The sequence below is a fragment of the Lactuca virosa genome, chromosome 4 (genome assembly GCF_052849685.1).
Source record: "Lactuca virosa cultivar CGN04683 chromosome 4, Lactuca_virosa_CGN04683_v6, whole genome shotgun sequence".
NCBI lineage: Eukaryota > Viridiplantae > Streptophyta > Magnoliopsida > Asterales > Asteraceae > Lactuca > Lactuca virosa.
Genome location: NC_136429.1, coordinates 415,964,944 through 415,976,912, shown reverse-complemented (window position 1 = coordinate 415,976,912; position 11,969 = coordinate 415,964,944). Strand labels below are relative to the sequence as shown.

General features: G+C 31.3%; 2 protein-coding genes across 2 annotated transcripts; both read right to left on the bottom strand.

Moving 5' to 3' along the window:
* Positions 1-607: 607 nt before the first annotated feature.
* Positions 608-2,908, bottom strand: TTN5 (ADP-ribosylation factor family protein). Its single transcript, XM_079046012.1, has 5 exons — positions 2,617-2,908; positions 2,432-2,542; positions 1,855-2,017; positions 1,156-1,236; positions 608-991 (listed from the first exon to the last, which is right to left on the bottom strand). Exons 1-5 carry the CDS (start codon positions 2,679-2,681, stop codon positions 854-856), a joined length of 558 nt encoding a protein of 185 aa, XP_078902138.1. The 5' UTR covers positions 2,682-2,908; the 3' UTR covers positions 608-853.
* A 1,828-nt stretch (positions 2,909-4,736) lies between these two features.
* Positions 4,737-10,660, bottom strand: LOC145108929 (nucleolar protein). The gene is made up of 25 exons (XM_079046011.1): positions 10,456-10,660; positions 10,204-10,365; positions 9,938-10,103; positions 9,733-9,849; positions 9,521-9,651; positions 9,268-9,427; positions 9,117-9,184; positions 8,907-9,005; positions 8,708-8,823; positions 8,453-8,627; positions 8,266-8,373; positions 8,086-8,161; positions 7,852-7,995; positions 7,651-7,761; positions 7,461-7,573; positions 7,287-7,369; positions 7,076-7,200; positions 6,854-6,974; positions 6,528-6,762; positions 6,313-6,438; positions 5,757-5,849; positions 5,555-5,660; positions 5,337-5,470; positions 5,170-5,256; positions 4,737-5,093 (listed from the first exon to the last, which is right to left on the bottom strand). Exons 1-25 carry the CDS (start codon positions 10,612-10,614, stop codon positions 4,971-4,973), a joined length of 3,138 nt encoding a protein of 1,045 aa, XP_078902137.1. The 5' UTR covers positions 10,615-10,660; the 3' UTR covers positions 4,737-4,970.
* Positions 10,661-11,969: the final 1,309 nt, after the last annotated feature.

Here is an 11,969-nt window from a genome sequence, read left to right as displayed (position 1 = left end):
ACAAAAAAAGCCTTTAAACACCGAATTGGGCCCTATAAAAATCAAATGAATGTGAAATGACGTATGTACCTCTATCCAATTGTGTTGGGTTGTTGTATAGAATTATAGAAAGCAAATTCATGCACGTTTGTTCTAGTGGTATAAATGTAAAAATACACTTATGTAGACGTGATTATACTTGTTTTGAAGACATTGTGATTTACCTTCTTATATTGGCTATGAAATAGTTTGTATATAAAAGAATATTTGAGGTCTTACATCTATTTTAAGTTCAAGAGTTAAAGTTTGAGAGCTCAAGAATGAGATGATTTTTCGTGAAAAAAAAAATCCTATTTACAAAATCAAGGATTTGTGCTCATTTATGGTTTTTTGTACAAGTTTATGTATATAGCAAATTAACTTTTAGCTAAATATCTAGCTTTTGTAGGATAAACAAGGTAGCTGATAAATTAGATGACAAATATAAAATGACATGATATTTAAATATAAAACTAAAAACTAATGTATATGGGTATATTGGAAAACTTATTAAGAGCTTATCAATAACAAGTCAAACAACTTTAAAAAAAAATCTAACATATAAACTACTTATTGTTCACATTAAACATAAGAAAATAAGTCAAAGATACATTGAAGAAAGGCTCTTCCATGCTTCCCACTAAAATGAATATGGAAGCATGAAAGAGCCGTTGCAATAATCTTTACATAAGTTGCACCATTTGTAATAAACTTTCAAGATTCCTCCATATTTCATGATTACAAGATTTGATTATTAATGTTTAACAATTTGAGCAAGGCTAAAAACCCTAATCATACTCCACATAAATTCCAAATTTCATTTCAAAGTTTTCCACTAATCAAGAACGTAAATACGTGAAGCAATGTCTTGAACCAACCAATCAAATCCCTCCAACAATCCCTCTCCTGTGTAAGCACTGCACCCAACAATCCTCCAATGCCGAGTTTTATCCATTGCATCTAAGTTCAATACCTTTAAAGATTTTATACACAATTAGCAATCTCCCAAATTAAAGTTTTAATTAATGCTTCCAATAAACTTTGGGTGTTTCTTTTTGCTCTTAATAGAGAAAGTTGAGAATTTTTTTATCCAGACATCACTTAATGAGAAAAATAAAAACAAAAACAGGGGCTTACTTTAGCTATTTCATTGGGTGAAAGAGCACCCTGAATATCTTGCTTATTAGCAAAAACAAGTAATGAAGCTCCTGATAACCTCTACATCAACATCACAAAAAAGAAATGAGTGATTCTTTTTGATAAAAAAAAACTAGGAACAAAAAATTTCTCCCCAATAAGTCGTGAATTTTACCAATTTGCCCTTTTTATTTCTCTCTTCCATATCTTAAATACTTTTATTTAAGTATTCATGTGTATTGTTACATACATATATTTGATATAAAAAGATGTATCTGTAATTCTGTATGTTCACTCTTTTTTCATAAGGCGAAGATTCATATTCTCATAATCATATATCAATTACATTGTTTCTATCCAACTTTAATCAAATTACTTAATATAAATTATCAATAATGTTTGAGAAGATTAAATTCTTGTCCTTCAATTTTTCCAACTGTCTAAAAAGAACCATTTTTCTAAAATACAGAAAAACACAACATACTTTCATCACTTTATCAATTTAGCCACCGAACTATTATTTTTTTATGAACATAATCAATAAAATGGTGAAAGTACTAAGGCCCCTATAAAGATTCAAGAACCATGTTCATAAAGATTTGATTCATTTCCAAATTCATGCAATAACTAATTTGCAACAACAAGATGAATGTAAAAAAAAAAAAAAAAAAAAAAAAAAAAAAAAAAAAAAAAACCTACCTCTTCCTTTAATAGATTATCCAGCTCAAATTTACAGTCATCCAGCCTTCTAAGATCCGAACTGTCTACAACCCAAACCAATCCATCTGTTTGCTCAAAGTAGTTTCTCCAGTAAGATCTTATAGTCTTTTGACCTCCAACATCCCATATGTTAAGGGTATACCTAGCATTAACTTTCAGTTAATACAATAAAATAAACCAAGTTCCATGGCTACAGTGATGAAGCTAATCATCAAACTAATCAGTAACTCATGTAGTTAGTTAAAAGAAGAGAGAAAAACACTCTAAATCGTTTCTGCTAGCTACAATATGATTCGGATTGCTAATCATTTCAAAGTAAAAGGGTGAATTAGTTTTCATTTTCAATCATCATTGTACTTGTAACTTCTGTAAATAACATTAAACTATGGGGGAATGAGATGACATTGTTCATAGATTTTGTGTGTAAGTGTTCATTCTGCGTTTAACAACACGAAGATATGGAGTAATGGAAAGAAAAAACAGGCAAAATAGCAGCGAATCACAGAATCAAAGGAAATGTGTGTGTGTGTGTATAACAGAGAGCGAGAGCTTATACTTATCATAGGTCATGGTTTTGATGTTGAAGCCAAGAGTAGGGCTGATAACACTGGTGTCTTCGCCGTTGATTTTCAATACGATTGTTGTCTTCCCCGAATTATCAAGTCCACTGTTGATTCAATGATGAATTATACTAACACAAACAAACGTATAATTGTATTAGGAGAGAAAACGATTACATACACCATAAGAATGCGCATTTCTTTTTCTTTCCTCTTGATCTTCCGAATGATGCTGAGGAGCCCCATCTTCGGTGAAAAACCCTCGCAGGAAAGGATCGGAAGTATAATCAGATGGCGAGAATCGCAGTCGCAGAAAAAAATCCAGATGCCGAGGATCGCAGGGGCTTCAATCGATCTTGAGGGTTGAAATCGGGGAGTTCTTGGGCACAATCGCTGAGCATCAGGCGCAGGGGGAGGCAGCTAACCTGTAATAAGCTCGTAGGTTGGATTTGATTTCAATGTCACTCCTTTTGATCATCGTAAATTTAAATTTCTTTTATCGACTTTATTAAAAAATGTTTTGAAATTTGAAAAGTGTTTTTGAAAATAAAAAATAACTTTCTCCTTATTTTTAAAAAAATTATTTTTAACAAAATGACTATAAGCTTGTATGAATATTTTTTAAACAAACAATATAAATTATTTTTTTATCATCACATAAGCTAATAAGTATTTTTATCAAAAACTACCTATTAAGTTAAATAAACAATCAAAAAACACCCTATGAAAAGAGAACAAATTTTCCGTAATTATAAGGTCATTGTATGTCATTAACCACAAATCACCTCAGCCTCCATCACCATCATCTTCTTCAACACCAACAATGGTTTACATATTAGATATTACGACGTAGAAAATAAAAAGATAAGATAAAAGGATAAAGAAACATTGGGCGTTGTCACATGTGGTGGTGACCACAATCCATCACAACCATGGCGACCACAATGCACAGAGATGGTGTGCACACTCGTGGTGGTATGTCACCATGGGCACAAACTCACTTTGTTGTGAGTATATCGGTCGGCCTAAGATTTTGAGTATGCATGCTCCCCATCCACATTAAAAAGTGTTGTCACCTCGGTATCACATTAATTTCACTTCTACACTGCATACTTAGAAAATATTCACTACTCCACATCAGAATATCGAAGCATAAGACTTTAGAGAAGAATTCCTAAAAAACAAAATTCTTGCAAAGCAAAGAAGTGTTTGCTTCTCTCAGAGTCCTATAAGTATCCCTTAGTCGGAGCGGCTTGTTCATTTGGAACGTTAGCATCATATCTTTGGATTTAAGTCAAACAAGGGATATATTAGACTTCATCTTGTTTATGAGTTCATGATCAGGTTGAGAGAAAATAGGCATAATAGCCTGAATATTAGAATTATCAACATTGGAATTGTTAGCAGTCAAAGATGAGTTTATTTTATTAATATTGTTTAAATACAACATTTATATAAGATAAAAAATGACTTTCATAAAATATAACATCAATTAAACATAAAAACATCATAGTAATTTTGCATTTTTAAAATTAAAAAAAATAAGATAATACAAATTAAAATTTTACATTACATAATAAAAAAATGTATTCCTTGTTGTCGTCGATTTCATTGTCGTTGGCCCTTGCATTTGGTATATGTGTTCTGTCAAATCCTGATGAAGATTGACGAGTGCTTCTTTGTTTTGTATTTCCAAAAGGGTTGTGAAATAGTGTGGGATACCAGGTACAATTTGTACAAGACTATGAAGTGTATCGGTTTTCATTTGAAAAATGTGTTGAAAAACATATCATCGTCGTCTAAAGATGGAGATGAAAAATATTCCAATTTTTCAATTGTGCTTGTGTAGAATTTTAGATTGTAAAATAGTTGTGTGAAAGTTGTATAAAGAAGATATAATATTTATAGGGTTAAATTGTAGTTGGTTAGTATTTATTTTAAAGAATGGAAATATTTTTTTTAAAAAAAAACTTCTTAATTCTCAACACTCAACATACCGTTTTTCCCACTCCTTGTCTATTGTTTACACTATTATAACTGTCAAAATACGTTTTAGTAAGACATTGTACCATAAAATATATATTCCTTATAAAAATATACATGTTTAGTGTTTCGACCTTACACCTTACATGACACAACATATTTCAAAAACTAAAACTAATCTGAAACCCAACACAAAAATAAACAGATTGACACGACACGATAATGAAACAGTTCGGGTTATAGTCAAGCCCTCTCAACCCATACACGTTTGTCATGTCTGCTTATATTTTTGCATAATATTAATACAAATAGTTGAAATTAGATGAAAATATTCTTTAAATCTTACTCAACAACATTCTGAATCATTACTTGCCGTGCTCTTACAAAAACCTCTTTCAAGTAAAATTTAATAAAACAGCAAAATACTTTTTTACATATAATCAATAAATTATAGTGAAACTCTCCCCTTCAATATTTCAAAACCGGGGCACTACTACTACAACATTAACTTGGTGGTAAATAAAATAATGGTATCCTCCTCCAATCTCCTTATTACCTTGTTGGTTCTTTTAGCAAATAAACACTCTTCACAAATCCTTTTCCAACTTCACCAACATCTTTCAAAGTATCCCTCACACTCTTCTTTACATCCCCATCATCTTCTCGTCTCCTCTTCTGAAAAACCCATAAGGGTAAATACGTAATTATCCACCCTTTAACCAATTTATGCAAAAAAAACTATTAATTTTACCTTTGAGTTCTCTTTTTCCCAAGTGAGCCCAATTGCATCACCACCTAATGAATCATACCACAACTTAAACTTATCTGGAAAAGCACTCTGCAAATAGCAATGATTAAAAATAATCAGTTATTAAATAAATCTTAAAAATGAATTTAAAGATTTTTTTTGTTACTTGCCTCCAAGTGTTTGATATAACACATTAATGGATCAAAGTTGATGTACAACTGATCTTGAGGATCCTTTGTCTTATTGTTGGTCAATAAAAGTGGCTGAAAAGCCTTGCTTGCTTTTCCTTGTGCTACAAGCTTCCCTGTTCAAAGGAATGGAATCAATCATTCCATTCATTCCCTGATTCCATCATATGAATGAAGAGATTTATTTATAATTATTATACCATGATTAAGTTCAGATGGGAAGAGAAGGCGTTCAGGGTAAGACAGTTTTTCTCTATGTACAAGAATCACTGCATCATAGTTGTTCAATGGAGTTCTAAATATACACTGCAAAACAACATTCATTATCTTCATTAACATATAAATAAATAAATAAATAAATAAATAAATAAATAAATAAAAAGTAAATAACTCAAAACTCACCTCCCATCCATAAGAATCCACCTGATCTTGCATAATTAGTTTAGTCAGCAAGTTTGAACTACTTCTTGCATAAACCCCCAACCTTTTCACCTCCTATCACATCAAAAGTTCAAAAAGATGAATGAGACTAAATGACCATTTTACCCTTACATTCCAAAACAAGAGGAGTCGGAAGGAAAAAGAAGGGCAGATAGGTAAAAGTGAAAAGCCACTTATGGATATGAAATGTTTGTTACTTTTCTAGACTATATAAACCATCTGAATGATACTAAATGACTATTTTACCCTTACATTCGGAAACAAATTTCACAATGTTCAATTTTAATATGAGAGGAGGTGGGAGGAGGAGAAAAGAAGGGCAAATAGGTAAAAGTGAAAAGCCACTTATGGATACGAAATATTTGTTTTTTTCCATACTCTATAAACCATCTGAATGAGACCAAATGACCATTTTACCCTTACATTTGGAAACAATTTTCACAATATTCAATTTCAATATGAGAGGAGTAGGGAGGAAAAAAGAAGGGCAAATAGGTAAAAGTGAAAAGACACTTACTGAAACAGTTGGAGACAAAGTGGTCCATGTTTCAGATGCTTTATCATAAGCAGTGGCTAAATACATGGCAGATGTTACACTTCCAGTCCCTTCTTCATAAGCTTTTCTACTTAACAAAAACTTTTCCTGTAAATTAAAATAAATAATTAATAATTATAACTACTTCTGTCAGAAATAGTAAATAAATAAGAAAGTAGTGATTGCAGATTGCTTACATTGATCTCTTTTTCATCATCTGGAGTCATATCCTCATTTATATCAACAATTAAAGGAGTGAACATCCAATCATGATCAGATAAAAGTCTCAAAAACCTCATGAATCCAGAAATTCGTGAACAAGGAGCTGAAAATGGTAATGAGTTTTGAAAAATTGATGCAACCACAAGCTCAATTGCTTCCTCCATGAAAGAAGCTGAAAATAAATGTGCAGAAACCCATCTTTTTGCCAATCTTCATGGTAAAAAACAAGGATTAAAATCATTAAATGAGACTTCAACATTTTACGAATTTGCCCTTGTTAATGGGAAAAGAAGAAACTTACTGAACAACTGGTCCATATAAAGGATATCGACCTGAAAGACCATTAATCATGCTAGAATGTTGACTTCTAAGAAAAAGATGTTTGTCAATTGATGAAACTCTCTTTACTTGATAACTTTCAGCTGCATTAAAAGATAAAATCCAAATCATTATGTTTCTACCAAGTTCTTATTTTTAACCTTTCATTAAAATTTCAAAATGAAAATGAAAAACATTTTCTTACATTGTCCATTTAACAAGTCTAGGCCTCTTTCATGCAAAATCTTCAAGCGAAAAACGTATCCAGATATAAAAACATCAACACCTTCTTCATATGGACAATATTTCATTCCATAATCCTTCTCAAGACTATAAAATATAAATACAGCATAAATCAAAATTATTTTCCACATCATACTAAAAAAAAAACATAATATTTCAAGTTTTCAACTCACCATTCTCCAATTCTTAACAAGAAAGCAGATTTAGTTTTCTCAATTGCCACATCATCCATTGGCCAGTTTCCTGAACCTTCCAACTACATTTTACACAAAAGAATTAATTAAATTTAACTCCATAAGATTATTCAAATATGAAGAAAATAAAAAGTAATTTCTCAAAGTTAGAACCTGAATCATAACTTCAAGAGATGGTATACATGTTGATATGATTTTATTTCCAACTTTGGTTCCATTTGCTAAAGGATGAGGTCTTGGAGGAAAAACAGATGTATGTCTAAAAGCTGTGAATAGTACTACATATGAAATATGAAACTTGGGATAAAGATTCAGATATTAAATTATAAATTACAAAATTAACCTGAGTCTAGAGGCTGCACACTGGTGATTGACAAAGGAACATCACTTAAAAGGCGTAAACGTTTAGACAAAGTTCCAAAGCTTTCATTCAAACTTCCATCTGAAGCTAAATCTGTATCACATGATGAAAATCTGAATATTTGGAATGATGAAATTGTATGTGTAATATTGATAAGTGTTAATGTTATTGTAATATTGTTACCTCCATCATCATGAACCAATGAAAAGTCAAGTTGGTCAACAGCATGTGTAATGTTTTCTTGTGTCAATGACAGGTGTCGATTAAGAACATACTCAGTAACCCATTTTATAATATGATATCTCTTTGATGCCTTGCATTTCCACACTATCAAAATAGGGAATTTATATATTAAATTTGCAGAAAGAAAAAAGAAAAAAGTTAGAAAGTTGAAAGAGTTTGAAGGAAATTACTTACAAACACATTCCCTGGTGCCACTTTTAAATTGATACAACTCTGCTTTGTCTCCCCAAAACTTTCTGAACTTCAAAGCCTACAAAAATATAAAATAAAGATAATAATACAATTAGCATATGTGATTGTGATTGTGTGTATCAAACTATCAATATAAATTCATCATACAAAATAGTCAAATACCTCTTCTTTGTTCCCAAAAAAGGGCCCACGTGTATACTCATCAAAAGCTTCTGGCAGACTTACAGAAATTCCAACTATTAATGGCTCTTTATCAAGCACTGACAAACCCTAAAATTATAATAATGATGTCATTATTATAATTATAAGTGTAATCAAATACATGAAATCAATCAGTCAAATAACATACATCATTCATATTGTGTGTTGATGATGTATTACGCCAGGTCACACGTACAAACTTTGCTCTTTCTCCTAAGCCTTCTACAAGCAAAGAATGAAGCTTGCTCTCATACAATCTCCATGATTCATTATCTAAACAGAACCCTTGTGTAGAAACCTCAACCTTCCCCTTTAAGTTCAATCTAAAAGAGCATACATGAAAGAATAAATGGAGAATTTCAAAATATTGGAAGAAATGGAGAAAAGGGTATGATTGAGTTACCTCATGCAATAGTCAAATTTAGCAGGAAAATCAATCTTGGTCATAAATAGCTCAACAAATCCCCCTTCTTTGCATTTATCAATACATTTGAGTGCCAAAGCAGCCTCCTCTTGAAGCTGAAACTCAGAGAAAACGTTAGGGGTGTATATGTCTTTTGTCTTTGGGCATATAAAAAATGATAATGAGGTGTTAGTTGTACCTCAATCAAACCACTCTTTGTCATGCGGTACGCTAGATTGAAATGAGCTGATAAATCACATATAACTGCAGGAAAATACTGTACATATCTCTTCCTTTCCTACAAAATAAAAAAGTCAAACTGTGAGAGCAAAATAAAACTCTACATAAAACAAAACAAGAAAAATCTCAAGAAGATGAGAGAGTGTTGTTATCATTGATATTATCATACCTCCTTTGACATATCATCTCCTCCTTGAGGCTTGAAGAAAATCCCAGTGCCCCATAACTTAGAGGTGGCTGAAAAATTCAAAATCAGAACTTTAGCAATATAAGTTTAGAATCTACTAAATCACTGAATTTCCATAAGGAGATAAACATACCCATAAAGTCCAATGTGATACGAAAGATCTGAATTGTTGTCATTGCTTCGTTAATGCGAAATTTACCAGATTCTGAGGCAAGGTATGCTACTAAGATTGAGATAAGGTAGCCATTTAAGGAGTCATAAGTGTGTAGAGAACTTCTCTGTCGGGCCCACACCTGAAATCATTTAAAAGAAAAAGCTAAATTTCTTTCACAAAATCATGGATATGGTGCATGAAACAGTTAGAATTTAAATAAAGTTTATCATACTTTTAGCAAAACTAAAGCCTCTCCTAAAGCTTTCCATCCGTTGAAAGCCTTGCTGACAAACTCTGCACCATGTTCTATAAACATGTCCTCTAATATACTGTTGTTGTACACAGGAGTAGCTTCAGAATCGCCTTAAGAGTAGATAAGTTCATAAGGTGAAAATAATCGCAAAATGATAAATTAAGATGTGTTTAAATGATAAAAGGCGCTACCTTGGCTCAAAACATGAAGATTGTTGCGCTCTATGTTTAACTTTTGGACATTAAAAAGGGATTCAGCTGTTGGAATCAACCTTACAGAAAACCCTGGAATTCCAGTAGACTTCACAGCTACAATATGTAGAGAACATTTCTATCAACAAAACTAGTGTTGAAAAGACTGAGAAGTTAGAAACAGAAGGATAGAATGAGAAATCACCAGGATAGACAACAAGAATAGGTTTTCTGGCTTCATTTTGAAAGAAGGCCCATTCTACTTTTTGAGCTATGGAAGAAGATTCCAAATATTTCTTGATTATGCAAAGATACAGGTATCTTTTGCCATGGTACCTATGATTCAAGAAGTCTTTCTCATGAAAGCACTCCTGCAAAACATAAATACGGCATTATTTTCTCCAGAACTATAACAGATAAATTCACATGACTGCTCTTAGTAATTAGTATTAGCACAATACATATAATTACCTTCGGCAACCGAATGTAAAGATCAACATTTACATCAGGCTTCACGATACATTGAATCGAATAGCTTCCACCAATATTAATCGATGTAGGCCTTTTGAACTTGAATTCGACCTTGTCTGCACCAATATCTTTAATAAATTTCGGAGCCAAATCGGCCTTAACCTAGCAAATTCACACATTCAGAAAAAATTAATACCAAATTATCACAAACTAATAGTTTGGGTTTAGGGTTTAAGGTTAAGGTTTAAGCACCTGTATATCTTCAGGGATTTTATTGATGCGTTTTTTGATAGATGAAATGGCATCGTTGACGGTTTTAGTAGTTGTAGAAGAGTAATCGAGCTGGACTTCCTTCATTAGCTCTGCGATTTTTAAGTTCATGGTGTCTGTGTAGTCATCGGAAGCAGCCATGGCGGTCGGTAGTAGTGGCAGAAACGGCAGAGAGAATGAGATTGGCGGTTGTATAAGGGGTTTTAACTGACGTTCATATATATTGGGCTTTCATGGATAGCTTTTAAATCATATTGGGTCATATTTATATATACACTATAAGTACGAATGGAAGCAACTTCAGGCCCATGACTTACCAAACAACCCAATTAGTTTTTTCTTCTTCTTCTTCTTTTTTTTTTTATTACCAATCATATTATAAATTATATTATAAAAATACCATATATTATATTAGAAAGGAATATTTTTACTATTATTATATACATTTAAATTTTTCGTTTTTTTTAATTCTAATTAAATATAACTAATTTATTAATTAAAAGTAATATATATATATATATATATATATATATATATATATATATATATATATATATATATATATATATATAGGGTTGAAATCGGTTGAGAACTCATAGTTTTCCGAGAACCCGAGAACTAAAAGTGGACCGTTGGATTGGATTTAAGATCATAAGGGTAAAATTGTCTTTTACGTTTTATTTGAGTATTACAACATCTGTACGATTTTCTTTCCAAGATATCATCTTCTAACCTTCAAAATTATCAAAATCAACGACGAAATCATAACAAATCTACATAGATCGAATAGTTGTTATCTTAAATTCATAATTTCTTTCTTCATTGATTTCTTTCGTCATTGATTTCGTCATTAAAATAGTTGTTAACGCAAATTCGAGATCGATTACAAAGCAAAATTCATACGATTCGTCATTGATTTCTTTCGAGGTTAGCATGTTATCTTAAATTCATACGATTCATTCATTACGATTATATCAATGAAGGAAAAACAGATTGCCGAATATTTTACGTTTTATTTGTATATTTAACTAAGTAGCATTCCGATTTCTAATACGTTGTTTTATTGAATGTAAATTGAGATTTTTTCAGCAATTTAATGGATTCAGGAAAAATAATTGAAGATCTGCAAAACGAGATAAATTTTTTAGCAGGTAATGATTCATAATTTTTTTAATAATAAACGTATGGTATTGATATGCATATTAAAATCACATATGAATAATATATGAATCACATATTCATATATGAATCATATATAAATCATATGTTATTCATAGTTGATTCATTAAAAATTCATGTGATTTATACCTGAATTAGAAGATATATCAGTTGTCTCCAGTTCAGGCCAAGCTACACTTTCAATTTCTAGGAACCTGTTCTTGACAAAGATGTAGTACATGTGATTTACTCATGATTTACATGTGAATTATATTTGATTTACATGTGAACTACATATAAATCACATGTAATACATATGTGATTTACATGTTATTTAC

What these genes read in the sequence shown, in the direction of transcription:
- LOC145108929 (XM_079046011.1), bottom strand. Translation starts at nt 10,614, where the DNA reads ATGGCTGCTTCCGATGACTACACAGACACCATGAACTTAAAAATCGCA. An exon ending in TTATATGGACCAGTTGTTCA is followed by an intron (nt 6,763 to 6,853) that starts GTAAGTTTCTTC and finishes TTTACCATGAAG; the next exon opens with ATTGGCAAAAAGATGGGTTT. An exon ending in CTTTGTCTCCAACTGTTTCA is followed by an intron (nt 5,850 to 6,312) that starts GTAAGTGTCTTT and finishes TTGATGTGATAG; the next exon opens with GAGGTGAAAAGGTTGGGGGT.
- TTN5 (XM_079046012.1), bottom strand. Translation starts at nt 2,681, where the DNA reads ATGGGGCTCCTCAGCATCATTCGGAAGATCAAGAGGAAAGAAAAAGAA. An exon ending in AAAACCATGACCTATGATAA is followed by an intron (nt 2,018 to 2,431) that starts GTATAAGCTCTC and finishes AGTTAATGCTAG; the next exon opens with GTATACCCTTAACATATGGG. An exon ending in ATAATCTATTAAAGGAAGAG is followed by an intron (nt 1,237 to 1,854) that starts GTAGGTTTTTTT and finishes ATGTTGATGTAG; the next exon opens with AGGTTATCAGGAGCTTCATT.